Raw genomic sequence first — 17,010 nt, 5'->3', positions numbered from 1 at the left:
TGAGTTTATTCAAAGCAGATAGATTCTTACTTGTCGTCTTGTTGACGGTCTTCTTGATCACTAAATTCATCATCGTCTACCAAGTGTCCAAAAGGCTCAGAAGAAATTGATACCATATTGGAAAGAATAACTCTGCTGTCACTGCTGCCAGTAAGTACTAATTGGTCATGGGAATGATTATAACGCACGTTCCAAACCCTAAAGAGAGAGAGGGAGGGAGGGAGGGAGAGAGATGATGAACACTGGTCCCTTGAGTAGTTCTTATTGCATGTTGCAACTAAATATTTTGGAGGTATCTTAAGCTATTAAAGTTCATATTGTGAACAACGATCAATGACTGCAATAAAACCATTATTTGCTAAGAAGCAAGTTGACTGGATGGATCAAATCTAGAGAGTATACGGTATATAATGAGTTAGATCCAGAATACCTGAAAGTGGAATATCACACATGTACCACCAGAGAAGCGAATGTGGTACCATCATTAAGTTTATTTCCAGGGATTTTCAGCTAATTTACGAGGGTTTTTATTTCTTTTACTCTGAGCAACCTAAGATAAAGTTTAATAAGTAATTAGCTTTAGAGCTTATGTTCCAAAAGAATGTAAATATAATTTAAGACTCAAAAGCTCATGTAAACTCTGGCTGTGTCATCTCCACATCTGCCAGAAATTGACTGTCTTATTCAAATACCTTAACCATTACACTACACTGGATGGTGGGATGTTTATTCATGAAAGAACTATGTTGGATTCAACTTAATACATGCTGCCAGGCTGAAGAAGAGAACACTCTTTTACTTTTGGCTAGGTAGCATGTCACAAGACTATCAAATTACCTTTCCTGAAAGCATGAATAAGCCCTAAGATCCTGCTACAAACTACTTTCCACTTGAATTTCTAAAATTCTATTATACATAATCGACAAGGTTTGCCGTCAGGGTAAGTTTTAAAGCTAATTTTTGAGGTGGGGGCCACACCTCTAATCACTACTTGAACTTCCCAAACCCTCAAAAACAGTTTAAAGACAATCTATGAGCATCTTCAAACCTGCCAATCTCTGTTAGAGGAAGGAACACAACCAAGTGAGCAAATGACTTGTTTTATTGTATTTTTAAACACAACACAACTGAGGCAGAAACAAATTGACTAAGCTCTCAAATGGAGCAGTAGTCTAGTTTCTTTCCATTTGAATTGGTATGCGGACCTGGTGTGGAACTGCCTAGAGTCCAGGGGTGGGCAACTGTGGCCCTTTTATGACTTGTGGACTTCAACTCCCAGAATTCCTGAGCCAGCCATGTTAGCTCAGGAATTCTGGGAATTGAAGTCCACAAGTCATAAACGGGCCATAGTTGCCCACCTCTGGCCTAGACTTAAGCCTGCATATGGTTTAGTACCTGGTCTTCATGTAATTTCCTTTAAGGAAGAAATGTTTATATTCTTAAACTAAAATCCATTAAAATATTGTATTTCTAATGTTTGCATGAATGTATAAGGAATATGTAACATTTCCCCTGAAGTAAAGCAAAAATATAAATATAAGTAATATTTATAAATTTAGTATAATACAAAGTATTTGTAAATATTTTATTAATTCAATCCAAATTATCCCCAGATCCTTACAGTGAACAGTAAAAGGGTCCATTAAAAGGGAATTAGCATTATTAATTGTGTTTTTAAGTTTACATATCATGCCAATGTCTTCAGGTATTCAGCATCTGTAATAAATTATTAATCTATCAATAAGAAAAGATGTTAAAAAGTTGCATCTTGTACTAAATGACTTCAAAGTTCAGGATTATTTTCTTCCGTTTAATAGTCTCTGATTCTTAGAGACTGCCTGATCAGATCTCTGCATGTTTTTTGACAAAGTTTTTCAGATGTGATTTGCCATTGCCTCCATTTTAGGGCTGAGAGAGAGTGACTGGCCAAAAGTTACCCAGGTGGCTTTGTGCTTAAGGCAGGACTAAACTTACAGTTTCCTGGTTTCTAGCCTGATATCCTTAATCATTATACCAAACAGGCTCTTGGAAAATTTTAAAGTGTATAAGCTATATAAAATATTTGCTGTGCTGAGAAAAAGATGAAGAACTGTAATTCAAGACGAACCTCCCTGAAATTATTGGAGAACAGGACAATAAAAAGAGCATTTTAGAAAACTGCCAAATAAATTCACTTTACCAATGAGAATGTTCTTCTAGTGTCTTCACTGCCTCATTGACGTTTCTGGTGTCCCAGAATTTCACCTTGCAGTCATCTCCACAACTAGCCAGATAGTACTGTTTGTTGGGATTAAAATCTAGGTCCCGCACCAGCTGTCCATGAGCATTTTCTATACAATATATTTGGCTGTAGGAGAAACAAAAAAAAAAAAATAATCATCAAGAATAAATACATCTATAATGAATGCTAGGTAGGCTGCTAATAAAAAAAAGGGGGGGCATGTTTGCACTGCAAATTTATTTATGTCCATTTAAGGAATGATCATTAAGGAATGATTTGTTGCATCTGTTCTGGTGGCAAGAACTTAGCATCACTGCTTCACTCCTTTAAAACTACCGTCTGAATTGAATGTCTGGAAAAAGACCATTTACCCTGAGCAAACAATCTGGTACCGCCCATCATATGAATGCAGAGCTTCTGACACCTAGATACACACCACCATATCCATCACTCTACTCTGTATTGCTACAGGGCAGCAGGTAGGGGGAAATAGCTATTCATTAGTTTCTCGTCTTTACCATACTGGCAGCATCCCCGAGAACTTGTATCCGTGCCAAAGTCCATCTTCCATGTAGGAAAATGGGGGACAAAGAACTAATGAGTCGACCGAGATCGCCATATGTGCATGTCACAGTGCCAATGATGAAATTCAGATGTGCATCACAGTAGATTTGCAGCAGGTTGGATGCCGGTTACAGAAACCTCTTGCTGGCACTGACTAAAAAGTGAACATGCTGTTTCCTTCTCAGTTCATTGCAAACTTGGTTCGTTCTTCTGGCATCCAGCAACAGAAGCAACTGTCAGTTTAAAAATGAGTATCTTGAAGTAGCATGGGACCAGCAACACAAAAAAATCTACAGGGTGCGTATGTCGTAATTGGGGGGGGGGAATTATAAGCCGTTATTGCAATAATTCTTGGGAAATAATATCAGCACTGGGAGCTATTTAAAAAAAAAAGATGCCAAGAATTTATATTTTTTTGCCCATAATTTCTAATAGTAAAAAGAGAAAATATTGGATGTTTTAATAAGGAACTTTTTAAAAAGTCAGAACAATCGATTCTCATTCTTCACAGAATAGATAGTCCTTGACTTACGACCACAATGAAAATTCTGGTCCACCTGCTAAGGAAGGTGGTTGTTAAATGAACTGAACCCGATTTGACAACCTTGTTTTATCAGTTGTTAAGCCAATCACTGCAGCTATAAAATGAATCATGCGGTCGTTAAGCAAATCTGGATTCCCCCTTCGACTGCACTGGTTGGACGTTAGGTGAATAAGTCACAAATGGCAACTTCATGATCCCAGGACTCTGCAACCACTATAAATATATGCCAGTGGCCAAGCACTTGAACTCTGACCTATGACTATGATCATATGACTATGGGGGTACTGCAACGGTTGAAAGTGTGAGGACAGGCCAGAAATCACTTTTATCAGCACTGGTGTAACTTCAAATGGTGGCTAAAGGAATGGTTGTAAGTCAAGGACTACTTGTAGCTGTGTTCCATAAACCCATCACAAACCCTGAATCAGAGAATACTGAACCAAACAGGATACTCGTTTTCAGCAATAAGAACTGAAACAAGAAGGAAGAGTGTCCCCTTTTTCATGCTCAGCTGGGAACTGAGCATGACTCAAACTTTTCCCTGCCCTGCACATGTTTGTGAAGGACTGTGAAAGCCCCACAATATGAGAGTCACAATTAAATTTTTAGCAAAGAGGTGAATTCGCAAATATGGAATCTGTGAATAATGAGGACTGACTATATTTTTAAGGAGCAAAAAGAAGCTGAAAAAGGTGATAGGGAGAATCACCAGCATACCCATGGAATATCGGTCCCTTTTCAAGAACTCATGTCCCATATATTCTTTGTCGGTTCTTACTGAAGAATCTTGAAATCAAATCTCTGCCAGGAAGTGTGACAAAGAGGAATCTTTATTTTTTTTCAAAAAAAAATTGAAGCTTCAGATCTTTTTAAACCGTAAGCCAAAGGGCAAGGCCTATCATGTTTTTATTGTTCTCTAAGCTACCATTAGAGCTTTTCAGGATGAAGGGGGAGAGGGAGAAGGGAGTTTAAACACCTTTAACAAATAAATATTCCCTAACCTCTTCCCCAAAATCATGTTAAACATGCAATTAATACCACTCTGAGTTTGGCCCTTTTATATACATCCCAGACTATACAAAAAGTTTCAGCCTGGAGGTAAAATTGGAAGTACAGTAGTGGCCAAAATTGTGGAAACCTTTTGGGAAAAGTGTATTTTTGAGATTTGATGGCTAATAACACCACTTTTTCTTTTGGAGTTTCAAGATAATCATATTCCACTGCTGGAATGGCCTGGGAATAGCCCAGACCTTAACCCAATTGAAAATCTATGGAGCCGACTAAAGAAACCTGTTAGTCAGAAGTGACCCAGCAATAAAACCCAGTTAATAGAAGCAATCATTCAATCTTGGTTTCACATTAGAACAGCTGCAGAATTAAAAGACTTGCTTCACTCCATGGGAAGACGTTATAAGGCCGTAATTCATGCTAAAGGTTACCCAACTATTAACTGACATGGTGATAATTTTTGTATATCTCATTTTTGCTATTGTCTTCTTTATACTGTAACTGCTATTCTAATAGCAAATCCTTCATGACAGTTATTGCATTACATTCTTGGTTAAATTATCTTTCCATTGATGTATAATTTTATGGTATTATTCAAAAAAAAAAAAAGTGGTGTTATTAGCTAGTTTTAAAAAGTTCACTTTTCCCAAAAGGTTTCCACAATTTTGGCTTAGAAGAGACAATTGTTCCCTTTTATAGATATACCCCAAGTCAAATTATTTGTCTCTACAAAAATCCATGCCCTGCAGGGTCAAGTCTGATTATTTCATGTTGTATGGAGTATAGATGTTTTCACTCAGAAATATCAAAAATATTTTATCTGTTTTCGGTATAACCTGGAAAACATCCAAAATCAAAACGTAGGTATATATGAATACATGTATGTGGGAGGAGGATTTAAGGAAGGCTAAATACAGGTAGTCCTCAACTTACAACCACAATTGAGCCCAAAATTTCTGTTGTTAAATGAAATATTTGTTAAGTGAGTTTTGCCCCATTTGATGACCTTTCTTGCCACAGTTGTTAAGTGGATCATGGCAGTTGTTCAGAGAATCTGGCTTCCCCATTGACTTACTTGTAAGAAGATAGCACAAGTGATTAAACAAGGGTACTGCAACTATCATGAATATGAGTCAGTTTTCAAGAGTCTGAATTTTGATCACATGACTGTGCAGATGCTGCAACGGTCGTAAGTGTGAAAAGCAACCTTAAGTCACTTTTCTCAGTGTTGTTGCAACTTTGAACGATCACTAAACAAATTTTTGTAAGTCAAGGACTACCTGTATTGCACATGTGTGCACAAAACAAGAGAAAGATAAATCCTCCTTTGCATTTAAAATTAAAATCCCATACAAGAAGAGACCATGGAAACTACTTTTTCCAGAATGGATCAATCTTGTATTAGTGAAAAAATAGTTGGGGCAAAAAAATCAGAATAATTTTAATGGACTCATTCATAAGTGACAGCTCAACCACAGGGTCACTGTAGCATCTTGAAGCTACTTCCCAACTATCTCATTTATTTGTCTAGCTGGTACAGAAGTAGCACAATGGGACCTATATACTTTTCAAAGACTATGTTCCAAAAATGGAACCAGGACCCATTTCCAGAGAGAATTCAGGAATTTCCATACACTGAAATAGAAGCCCCAGGCTTAAGCCATTCATTTTGCTCTATGGCATAAAAGCCAATACAAAAAAGTAATCACTTTTTTTTTTTACCCAATCCACTCTGGTGGGACAAATTCTGAAAACCATGAAAAGGCTGATGGGCGACTTAGACTCTGCTGAGTACATAGGAATGGAAAAACTGCCTGTATGAGAATATTTAAAGATAAACCTAAACCATGGTTTAACAGTATGTGTGGCTATAAAATGGAATGTGTAGTTCTCCAATTCTGCCATTCTATCCATCTGGAAGTGAGAATGAACTTTTGCTTTGGTATATTCCAATGGTGACTGAAATGTTGCATAGTGATACTATGACTTCCCTCTCAGTGCCCTAGAGGCTGTTGATACTGAACGCTGGCAAGATAGGTTGGCTCTGGGTTTGGAGTTCTTTGGTCCATTGAAAACTGCCATCTTTAGACTTAGATGGGTGGCACTGCCCCAGAGATTTAGTATGTAATCTGTGGGTTCTTCTGGACTCATGACCTCTGCTCAAGGAGCAGATGGCAGTCGTGGCCAGGCGGGCCTTCGCTCAAATGTGGGTTGTGTGCCAGTTATGCCCTTTCCTGGACCAACAATTCCTGCTCATAATTACCCATGTCTTAGTCACTTCCCATTTTGACTTCCGCAAAGCTCTCTACATGGGATTGCCCTTGAAAAATAACTGGAATCAATTGGTTCAAAATGCAGTGGCCCTCATGGTTTTGTACAGGCCTAGATATGCATATGTTCATCTCTCTTGCAGGGGCTGCACTGGCTGCCGATTTGGTTCCAGGTCCAATTCAAAGGGCTAGTTGTCACCTCAAAGTCCTATATGGCTTTGGACCAGGTTATTTCAAGGACCATCTTTTCCCAATCTATCAGAACGGGGATGCAGGGAATGCTATGGGTCCCCTCCATCTGGCAGGACTAAGACAAAGGATCTTTCCATGGTGGTTCCTTCCCTGTAGAACATCATCCCTGCAGAGATAAGGTTGGTCCCTACTTTGACACTCTATGAAGATCAGGAATTACAATGCAAACATGTTCCTTTATATATATTCAGGACTGACCTCAGTCACATTATTGGTAATTCTCAGGGCTACAATCGCCTTGAGAAGAGAAGGAATATAACAGCACTCTTCAAATATTTGAAAGGCTATCCCATGGAAGAACAGAAAAACTTTTTTTTTTAAATTTTAGGATGAAAAACATGGAATTAACTCATTTAATGTACAGTAAGGCTGATTTCCATAAATGTTAGGAAAAAACTTCCGAACAGCAAGAATAGCTCAACAGTGGAAGCAGTTAGTCAAAGAGGAGGTGGGCTCCTTTACATTGAGCAGTGGCTAGTTAACTATCTGATTTTAATTGGATTCTTGCACTGAGGAGTAAATTCTGTTGAGTTCCAGTTCTATGATTTTAGGAGTCTAACAACGTGCAAATCTAATCAAGCATACCACAATAAAATGAATTAATTTTTTAAACCCAAGCAATTAACAACAGAAACCAATTAAAAGCAGTGGAGGCTAAAATATCACCAAAAGATAATCTAAAAATATACTGCTCAAAAAAATAAAGGGAACACAAGCAGAAGACATCCGAGATCTGAATGAATGAAATAGCCTTATTAAATACTGTGTTCTTTACATACAGTAGTTTACACACTGCTCAAACAACTAAAGGGAACACAAAACTACTGTATGTAATGAACAAAGTATTTAATAAGGCTATTTCATTCATTCAGATCTCGGATGTCTTCTGCTTGTGTTCCCTTTATTTATTTTTTTGAGCATACACTACATATTTGGGTTGAAAAATTGGCCAACTCTAGTTTATTCTCTATATATCGTTGAAGGCTGCCCTGCAAATTTAGATGGTATGGGAGTAACCTGATATTGTCACATAATACCAGTACTTCAGGAGTTGCACTGGAGGGCATTCTCCTCTGCAACAACAGGCATTGTATATTATTAATTTTATTATTCAGGATATTATTATTATTATTATTATTTTATATACTGGTGGAATCACCTTGACTGAAGCAATAGATAGGTAGGTAAGTAGGTAGAGATAGATGATAGAGAGACAATGGATGGATGGATGGACGGACAAGCAGACAGACAAACAGAAAGGTAGGCAGGCAGGCAGGCAGATTTGGCTGCCATATTTTTTCCAAGTGCAATTCAAGATACTGATAATAGCCTTTAAAATTCTACACGGCATAGGACCAAGTTATCTGCAGGACTTCTAAATAAAATTTGTTTGACAAAGTTGTACCAGTGAAGCATGGTGGGAAAGACTGCCAGAGTATTTCTTCTTTGGAATCTGTTACCCCTCCCCGCCCCTCCAAAAAAAAAAAAATCAGTATCTTTATTTCTAAAATTTAGAAAGCTTGCTAAATCAGCATCCAGGAATTGAAGAGGCCAATTAATGTTGAGCTAATGTGTGTGAGTGTTTTATTGCCGTTATTGTTGTTGTTAAATAACTTTAATATATTTATACATTTCTGTGTGGGCATGTGTCGGTATGTATCTACACCCACAGATATGTGGTCTTTTTGTCCTTGTTTCACATATATTATTTGGCATGAACGTTTTGTAAGCCATTTAGGATTGCTTGAATGAAGGGCTGCAAAGCAGTACAAATAAATACATGAATAATAAAAGCTTGAGAGCATGGAGCAGTCTTTATCTGGCAACCAAAACAGAATTCATCTTCTGGGGGAGATGGGGAAAACATGGCTGAAAGGCCTGTTTCCAAGTGGCTCCACCATAGGAGAATGAACACCTTGGAGTCTAGAAAACCATCTCTTACACAATCTTTCCTCCAGATCTTGTGGCCCAAGGCATGAAGGGATAAAAGAAAGTCTAGTCAATTGCTAAACAGGCTGCCAACAAAGCCAGGGTGGGGGAGAGAAAACACAAGATAAGAAGATGTCACGGACTGTCTAACAATTTTGTTTAATAATGACCCACCACACAGACATGACATTGCTATGCTCTTGCTCTTCTGCTCTTGCAGAAAACGAAAAGGGAGAGGGACTGAAAAACACAAAGCACTATAAACATACATTTTTAGCATTTGCTAATTGAACTGATGGGGGGGGTGTTCTATCAAGAAGTATAATAGGAAACAATGGAAATATACTCCTCCCCACGAGCATGCAGGAGACATAAAACTGAATTTAAAGGCATCTCCCCTTTAAGGCAGGAGAAGTTATTACAAGACATCCGTCTTCCAAGGCTAGTGATAAATTACTGTGTGCTAAGGGGATAAGCTGTATCTTAAAAAAGCTGGCACAGACTTCTGTTGTCATGGCAACAGATGTGCACAACATCACTCCTCTGCTTATCAAAATCACAACTCGACCAGGAAAGGAGTCCTATATTTCTTATACTGAAGTATTAGCTTTGCTAGCATTCAAAATTGTGATATGTTGCAACCCCAACCTTAAATAAATATATACCAAGAAGCTAGCTGTTAACGGAATGGAAATGCCTGGTGTGTTATCTTACACCATCAAAATCAAATAGAAAACGGAAAGGGTCTTTTTCCTTTATTAAAAAAAAGGGGGGGAGGGAGGAGAGTAGAACTTTTAAAAAGGAAAGAGGGCATCAGAGTCAGCCAGTGTTTAAATCCAGATCCAGGAGGTAAGGCTGGGTTGGTCTGTTCTGAGCCCTATCAGCTGACTTCAAATGACATTTTATAAAATACGCGCTCAGGGTAATCTATTTCATTTTATCTAATGGGAGATTTATTTATTTACTTCAGCCAGAGAGGAAGGGGCGCATCTCATTAGATATAAGGATAAGGGGAACATACGACAGGTTAGTTATTAAAAAAGCAATGGCAGGTGAAAATGTGACAGGTTAGTTATTATAGCTATGCCAAGCCTGCAAGCTGGAACAGCTACAACAGTAACCATTACTGCTGCCCCCCCCTTTTTTTTTAAATTGAAACAGGAGGATCTAGCCAGAAACATCAGGGTAACTTGTCTGGTTGGTGTTTTGTTTCAAGGACACAAAGAGCTATGCTTCTTACTTCATAGTGCGTATATCCCATCCTCGAATGGCCGTGTCATTGGCTGTGGCAATCTGGCTACAGTTGTGATGAGGACTCCATTTTCCAGATGTAAATTTCAGTTGTCCTTTTCCTTCCAAGGTCACTGAATTTGTCAACTGTGCATCAAAAAACAACCCAAATCAGCATCTCTAATACAAGGTTAATCCGAGCAATAACAGCAGCGGCAACTTAGAGGCAATAACAAGCAGAACAACTTGAATCTAAAAATCACAGAATTATTCTTATCTTGGACTAGCTGGATATACGTGCTTCGCTACGAAACTATGTGATGGGACTTGATAAATCGACACAGCTTGAAAATTAATTAGTAGTTACGATCGGCCTCTCCTCTCCCCTTCTCTCCTCAGCCTTGCCCCACAGAACCCTATCCTATCCCCCTTCTCTCCCTCAGGCTTGCTCCACAGAAATGTCTCCTTTCCTATCCCCTTCTCTCCCTCAGGCTTGCCCCACAGAAGGCCCCCCTATCCTATTCCCTTCTCTCCCTCAGGCTTGCTGCACAGAGGTCTCTCCTATCCTATCCTCTTCTCTCCCTCAGCCTTGACCCACAGAAGCCTCCCCTATCGTATCCTCTGGTTGCTGCTGTGAAACTAAAACTGAAACTGAAACTCCTCTCCTCTGCTTGTGTTTTTGCATTTGGAACAGATTTCTTTTCAGGTGGGGAGGGGGAGTAGAACTCCTCAGCATCAGAGTGTGTTAATCATAATATAGGAAATACTAATGCTCTGATGGTCATTTCAAAAAATCCTTTCTTAGCGAGAACCTAGAAGCCAAGAGGAACATACGTGACAAATTTCAGGTTTGTAGGCTTTATGGTTCTGGAGATTTCGTGATTACGGCGTGAGTGGTTTTTGCTTTTATATATATGTAGATTACAGTTCCAGTCTAAAACTCATCACTAACTTCACGCAAGCCGTGCATTTTCCTGTTCGGTAAAATTATCCCGCCTGTATGCATACTCTGAAGCAGGGGTCTCAAACCTTGGCAACTTTAAGACTTGTGGACTTCAACTCCCAGAATTCAGAACTCAGCTGGCTGAGGAATTCTGGGAGTTGAAGTCCACAAGTCTTAAAGTTGCCAAGGTTGGAGACCCTTGCTCTGAAGGACTATCTAGAAATACTGTTTTCTTTTTCTTTCTTTCTTTCTCTTTTTGTTAAGTACTGCAGGACTAAGAAGTGAAAAAAGGTCTGTCAATTATGCTTTAAACACAACAACTTTGGTCCCAAACATTTGGTTATATTGTTTTTTTTAAAATATCAACCATTCAAATATTAAATGTGGAATAACCTATTGTCCTCAGTGGAGAACCTATTTAGACTGTGAGAATCAGATTTGGGATTCCATCAGTATGCACAGAGGAAAGTAGAGGTCCCTAAATGATTTTTTAGCAGAATCTGTTTTGTGTGGTCAAAAAGCTTCCACACAAAACTTTTCAGTACTTCTTGGTGTTTTCTCTCTCCAAAGTGAGAGGTTACACATGTCTAGGGTGTAGCTCAAATTGCTTCCTTAACACAGCATTTTTTTTATGCCAATGATAAGCCTGAATTATGAAATATAATTAGCTCATTATATTCATTAGACAAAATGTTGAAGGTAGAAACAATTATCTGCAATGGAGTCAGACACTGTGAGCTTGATTATTGGATTACTTTTTGTCTAACGCTTGCCAGCACCTGAACCACCAGTATTTTTTTTTTTTTTACAGAACAGGAGAATACAGAATTATAAATCTGTATACTTGCATCTTCCGACAGGTTTACCTGGGCATTCGGCCTTCCAGGTAATGTATGGGTCTTGTATACACCCATACAAGAGTTGGTTTATATATGATTTTGCAACATTTAAAATGCTTGAAACATCTGAAATCTAAGCCACAGTGCTAATTACCTGTTAAATGTACTTCTTAACATTGAATAATATTTTCTAGTTCTACTCATCACCGTTTCATAGTATTATTCTGAATAATGTGTATGCAAGTATGTGGGCAATGGGCATACACAGAATGAATTCAAGGTCTACATAGCTTCACTTTGTATTGTTCAATCCAGTACAGGTAGTCCTCAATTTATGACAATTGAGCCCAAAATTTCTGTTGCTAAATGAAACATCTGTTAAGTGAGTTTTGCCTCATTTTACAACTTTTCTTGCTACAGTGGTTAAGTGAATCATTGCAGTTGCAAAATTAGTTAGTAACACATTTATTAAGTGAATCTGGATTTCCCCATTGATTTTGTTTGTCAGAAAGTCGCAAAAGATGATCACATGACCTCAGGACTCTGCAACCATCATAAATATGGATCAGTTGCCCAGCGTCTGAATTTTGATCACATGACCATGTTCACTGCTGATAGTTTAGGACTATCACACTTGAACATAGCAAACATTGTTTGAAGTACTTTGGACAAGATATTTTATCATCGCCTACTATAACACAGGCAATGTTACCATACCAAACATAAACAATAGTTTATTTTTAAAAACTAGATTTTTTTTCTTACAAAAATGCTATGTTATTTTAAGGCAAGAAACAAAAACAAAACAAAAAGAGAAGGTCAGGGACAAGATAGCTATATAGAAATGCCCTTAAAGTGGGAGTATGGGAAAAACACTACCTCTTTGCTCAGTATCTGTAGATACTGTAGATCTGCCTACAGTACAGGAGTGGGAGGCAGGAATGAGCAACTTTCCATTGGCCAAGGTTACTCCAGCTATTTGAGGTGGGATGATGGCAGTAATGAATCAAGGAAATTATGCAAATAAGGAGCCCTTAACACTTTTGTAAGGGATGGAATGCAGGGATGAATGTTAATAAGGAAGCCCAAATAGTTCATTAACCACAAACCATAATGCCCTCAGAAATAATATTGTGGCACCTTAAATTAAAACAATTTCATAATCTCTAAGCTTTTCTATCTCCCCATCCATATCACCATGCAAATATTCATTGGATTTTATATCCATAAAGAAAGAAGACAGAAGTATGACCATAAAATGAGAGTTATAGGAAGGAAGACATTCTCCAGCTTCTCCAAGACACAAAAATCTACGATAGTGCAGAACAAAAGTTGGACTGGTACAATATTGCTCAGTGGATCCTAACAACTTACATATACTATGAAGCAAAAATTCAATTCAAAATTCAATCAACGTATTTTGAAAATCAAAATACTGAGGTAACTGAAATTTAAATATTCAGCTTGTAATGCCTGACATGTATAAAGAACAGTGACATTCCACTGAAAACTCCAAATTTAGTGTTGGACTGAACACTGCTGGATAGAATCAGGAATCTCTTCATTTCACACAAGGAAAGAAATATAATTTTTCACTGATTTCTTCTTCCTCTTCATTTTTGCTCATTTCATCATTCCTTGCTGCTGCAAATTGCTATAAAGAATCCTTAACCTTCATGAAAGATTCTGTAATGAGATACAGTGAAAACACGAAAGTTCATTGTGTGAGGGGATTTTGGTCATGGATGTTAGGATCCAAATTATTATTCCACATCCTGCACATCAGTCACAGTTTTGTAATTTCCTTTAAAAATGTTTGTGTCTGTGTCAATGAACAACCCTTGGGTGATGCTTTATACCTGGAGATAGGTGGAGCATCGCAGAATCTCAAAACATAGAGAGCACATCTACAGGCTTTAATATCCATCTTCGTAATTAGCAAACCATCAATTATGCAGAACAGCCAAATGTATGGAAATAATCTTAATTTGCATAATCAGTTAAGCACAGAAGCCAGTGTTCCAGGGCACCAAAGCTGGAGCAAGTCTTTTTTTTTTTCTTTTCTTTTTCCTTTAGTGCATAACACACACAGAGCCTTCACTCACAGAGAAATTGTCCAGGCAACTGTAAATGAAGTGAACAACGAGTTAATTTGAATCTTTTAATTTGGAGGAACTGCACAGCTAATGAAAGCATGTGCCAGTGATCAGTTTCTGTTACTGAATTCAAGCGGAGTACATGTTAAAGCCAAAGAGCTTGAGGTTCAGCGAAAAATTCTCTTTCCATTAAGCGCTATGACTTATGACAGACTGGAGAACATCCCAAAGGTAACACTGGTATTTGATACAGATTGGAATTAAGGAGAAATATGGTAACTTAGCGATTATGAGCAAAAGAACCTGCCTGGGACAGCAAAAGCCTAATTAACATTCAAAGAACCTTAAACCAAGGCAAGGCAAAGGAGCCCGAGGGATGGAGGAAGGACTAGAAGCGCAAGCATGTCTATAACATCCTGACACTTCAATCAGACAAGAATGTTGATCACTACATGGAAGCAGATTTTATTCTAGAAGGGGAATTGGCCAACAGTTGGCAAGGGAGAGAGGGAGTAACTGATGGAAGAAACTCATGTAACACTGGCAACCAGTAGAAAGGAGCTAAGAAAGCTTTCTCGATGACCAACAAGCGGGGCAGAAGGTGGGCACACAAGCTTTCACTCACAAGGAAAACCTTTGCATCGATGATTGTTCTACTGCTGTTAGGAACAAGGTGCAGTTTTTCAACAATAAAAACAGATTCTCACAATTTTTGAAACTGTTTATCACTCTTCTGACAGATCTGAACTAACCCACGGAAATGCTTATAATGTCTAAAAATATTAGCAATCTATTTCAATAGCAAACACATTCAGATAGGCAAACACGTCAAATATTATGCTTTATGTCAATGGGTTACACTCCTTACCACAGCCTTGGTTGAGCTTTCTTGCAAATCCCATAGAAGGAGGTGATTATCAGCCAGTGAAATCAGCTTTTTCCCATCTCCCATTGGTTCCCATGCAACCCTATAAGCACAAAATGCAGCAATGTAACTCAGAGAAATTCAAAATATTCCCATGTTCTTCTGGCACCCCTTTAATCTAAGAAGACAATAGGTAATCCTCTTCTTTTGTTATTATTCTCTACAGCAAGAACATGCATATGCTGTCACATTTTAAGTTAGCAAAATGAAGTTGAAAAATGTTTTAAAATTTCTTTTAAAAAAATGTATTTATTTATGCTATCACCAAGTTGAACCTGAAATGAACACCTTTAAATTACACTTATATTCCATATAACTAAAGGTAATACTTATACGTTTCTCCACCTCACTCCATTTTAATGTCACAGCAATAACTTTATGCAATAGATTTGGGAGAGTCTAAATTCACTCAGTACAAAAAGAGGGCCTGATTCATTCTAACCATTGTGGCTTAGCAAAAAAAAAAAAAAAGCCAGTCATCTCAAAAGTTTATTTTTATTCTTAATATCTTATTTTCCCTTCTAAGTTAAGACTTGAACTACTGAATGAAATTGATTTCCATCTGTGTCAAATCACGCAATAGCTGAGAAGGAGAAAAGCTTTCTTGATGAGAGAGGTCCATTATTTAGGTCTCATTTGAAGAAAATTGATAGCCATATTCATTAATCCTATCCGGTGTTCAGTCAAGAGACCATTGTTAGACCCTGGATTTTGATTTATATTCAAAATTCTTACACTGGTGTCTCTTGAAAAAATCTCAGTGAGGTAAGCAAAGGAACAAAACCCAAATTAGGAAAAGATATTAAACAGGAAGGGGAAACAATTCCTGCCTATTTAGATCAGATTTTTCTGGATTTTCTTCTAGGCAAAAAGTCACATTTTATAGGCTGGAGACTATAAGTGAAAAGATAGATGAAGCTGTGCTGGTCTATGACCGTAATAAAGACTTGCTTTGATTTAATTTGATTTAGATGGAGCTAACATAAAAGCTAAATTGGATTTAATTTACATTGCATTCCAATTTAATGAAAGTCTTGAAGGGGCGATGGGAGACATATTCACGGTTTCTGAGACCCATAAGTGGCCCCAAGGTCTCAGTAGATGCTTCCTGATTGAAGTAAACGAACATCTGTTTTAAAGGGTCATCCTTAATTCTAAGGAAGACAAGAGTTTGGAGAATCCTCATTTGGAAAGATACTTTAAAAATTGTGAACCCTTTTGAATGTTCAATATTTCTGCATAACTATGACCCAAAACGTGATCTTTTTCTTACACAAACCGTAAAACTAGATAAAGAGCCATGGTGGCATAGTCGCTAGAATGCAGTATTGTAGGCAAAATCTGTCCACCGCCAGGAGTTTGATCCTGACCACCTCAAGATTGACTCAGCCTTCCATCCTTCCGAGTTCGGTAAAATGAGGACCCAGATTGGTGGGGACAATATGCTGACTCTGTAAACTGCTTAGAGAGGGCTGTAAAAGTACTGTGAGGCAGTATATAAGTGCTATTGCTATTGCTAAAAAGAACCCTGTCAACAGTCCAATTAGCAAACCCAAAACATGGAAGCACTCTTGGGAGAATTGAATTCCCCAAAGTAAAATTTTATTGGATACACCATATTGGTACTGAAGAAATAAAATCAGCTCTGGTTTTCCTGCATAAATGCTTGCCCAGTTAAACAATAACTTCTCCTTCTCCCCACTCCTGGGTGATCACATTGTCCAATTATGAAACATTCCTTTGTTATGGGAACAGTCCATTTTTTTCTCCAGCCCCTGCAGTGGTGACCTTGAAGGCTTCCAAGCTCTCATGACCTCTGCATGCACTCTCTACATTCCATTTTCCCCTTCCCTCCCTCTAGTTCATTGGTAAGCTTTCTTACCAACAACTGGGAACTGTCTGCTCCATGTTCTTCCACAACATTTCTACAGGATTAAGGTCAAGATTTTGAGTTGGCCATTCCAAAATATTAACTTTCTTCTGTTTCAACCATTCTTTGGTCCTATTTTGGGTCACTGATTTATTGCATAACACACTTTCTCTGGAGCTTCAGTTCATGAATAAATACCCTGATATTTTCCTGCAGAATTTGCTGGTACCATTCAGAATTCCATCAAAAATGACAAGCCATCCTAGTCCAGAGGCAGCAAAGCAGACTCAAACTATGATACTCCTGCCACCATGTTTCA

At 38.1% G+C, this 17,010-nt stretch overlaps 1 protein-coding gene across 4 annotated transcripts in view; it reads right to left on the bottom strand.

Annotated features, from left to right (window-relative positions):
• The window catches only part of EIPR1 (EARP complex and GARP complex interacting protein 1), a 61,793-nt gene that overhangs the window by 7,078 nt on the left and 37,705 nt on the right, over positions 1-17,010 (bottom strand). For all 4 annotated transcript variants that reach the window (XM_034432027.3, XM_087882421.1, XM_087882420.1 and 1 more), the window contains 4 exons: positions 14,765-14,864; positions 10,029-10,165; positions 2,180-2,347; positions 31-198 (listed from right to left, as the gene is read on the bottom strand). In XM_034432027.3, coding sequence (XP_034287918.1) covers positions 31-198; positions 2,180-2,347; positions 10,029-10,165; positions 14,765-14,864 — 573 coding nt within the window. The remainder of the gene's footprint in view (positions 1-30; positions 199-2,179; positions 2,348-10,028; positions 10,166-14,764; positions 14,865-17,010) is intronic.

This window comes from Pantherophis guttatus, chromosome 1 (assembly GCF_059756535.1).
Source record: "Pantherophis guttatus breed Tessera chromosome 1, ASM5975653v1, whole genome shotgun sequence".
NCBI classification, from domain to species: domain Eukaryota; kingdom Metazoa; phylum Chordata; class Lepidosauria; order Squamata; family Colubridae; genus Pantherophis; species Pantherophis guttatus.
Note: the sequence above shows the minus strand (reverse complement) of the source record. Positions and strands in the feature narration are given on the sequence as shown.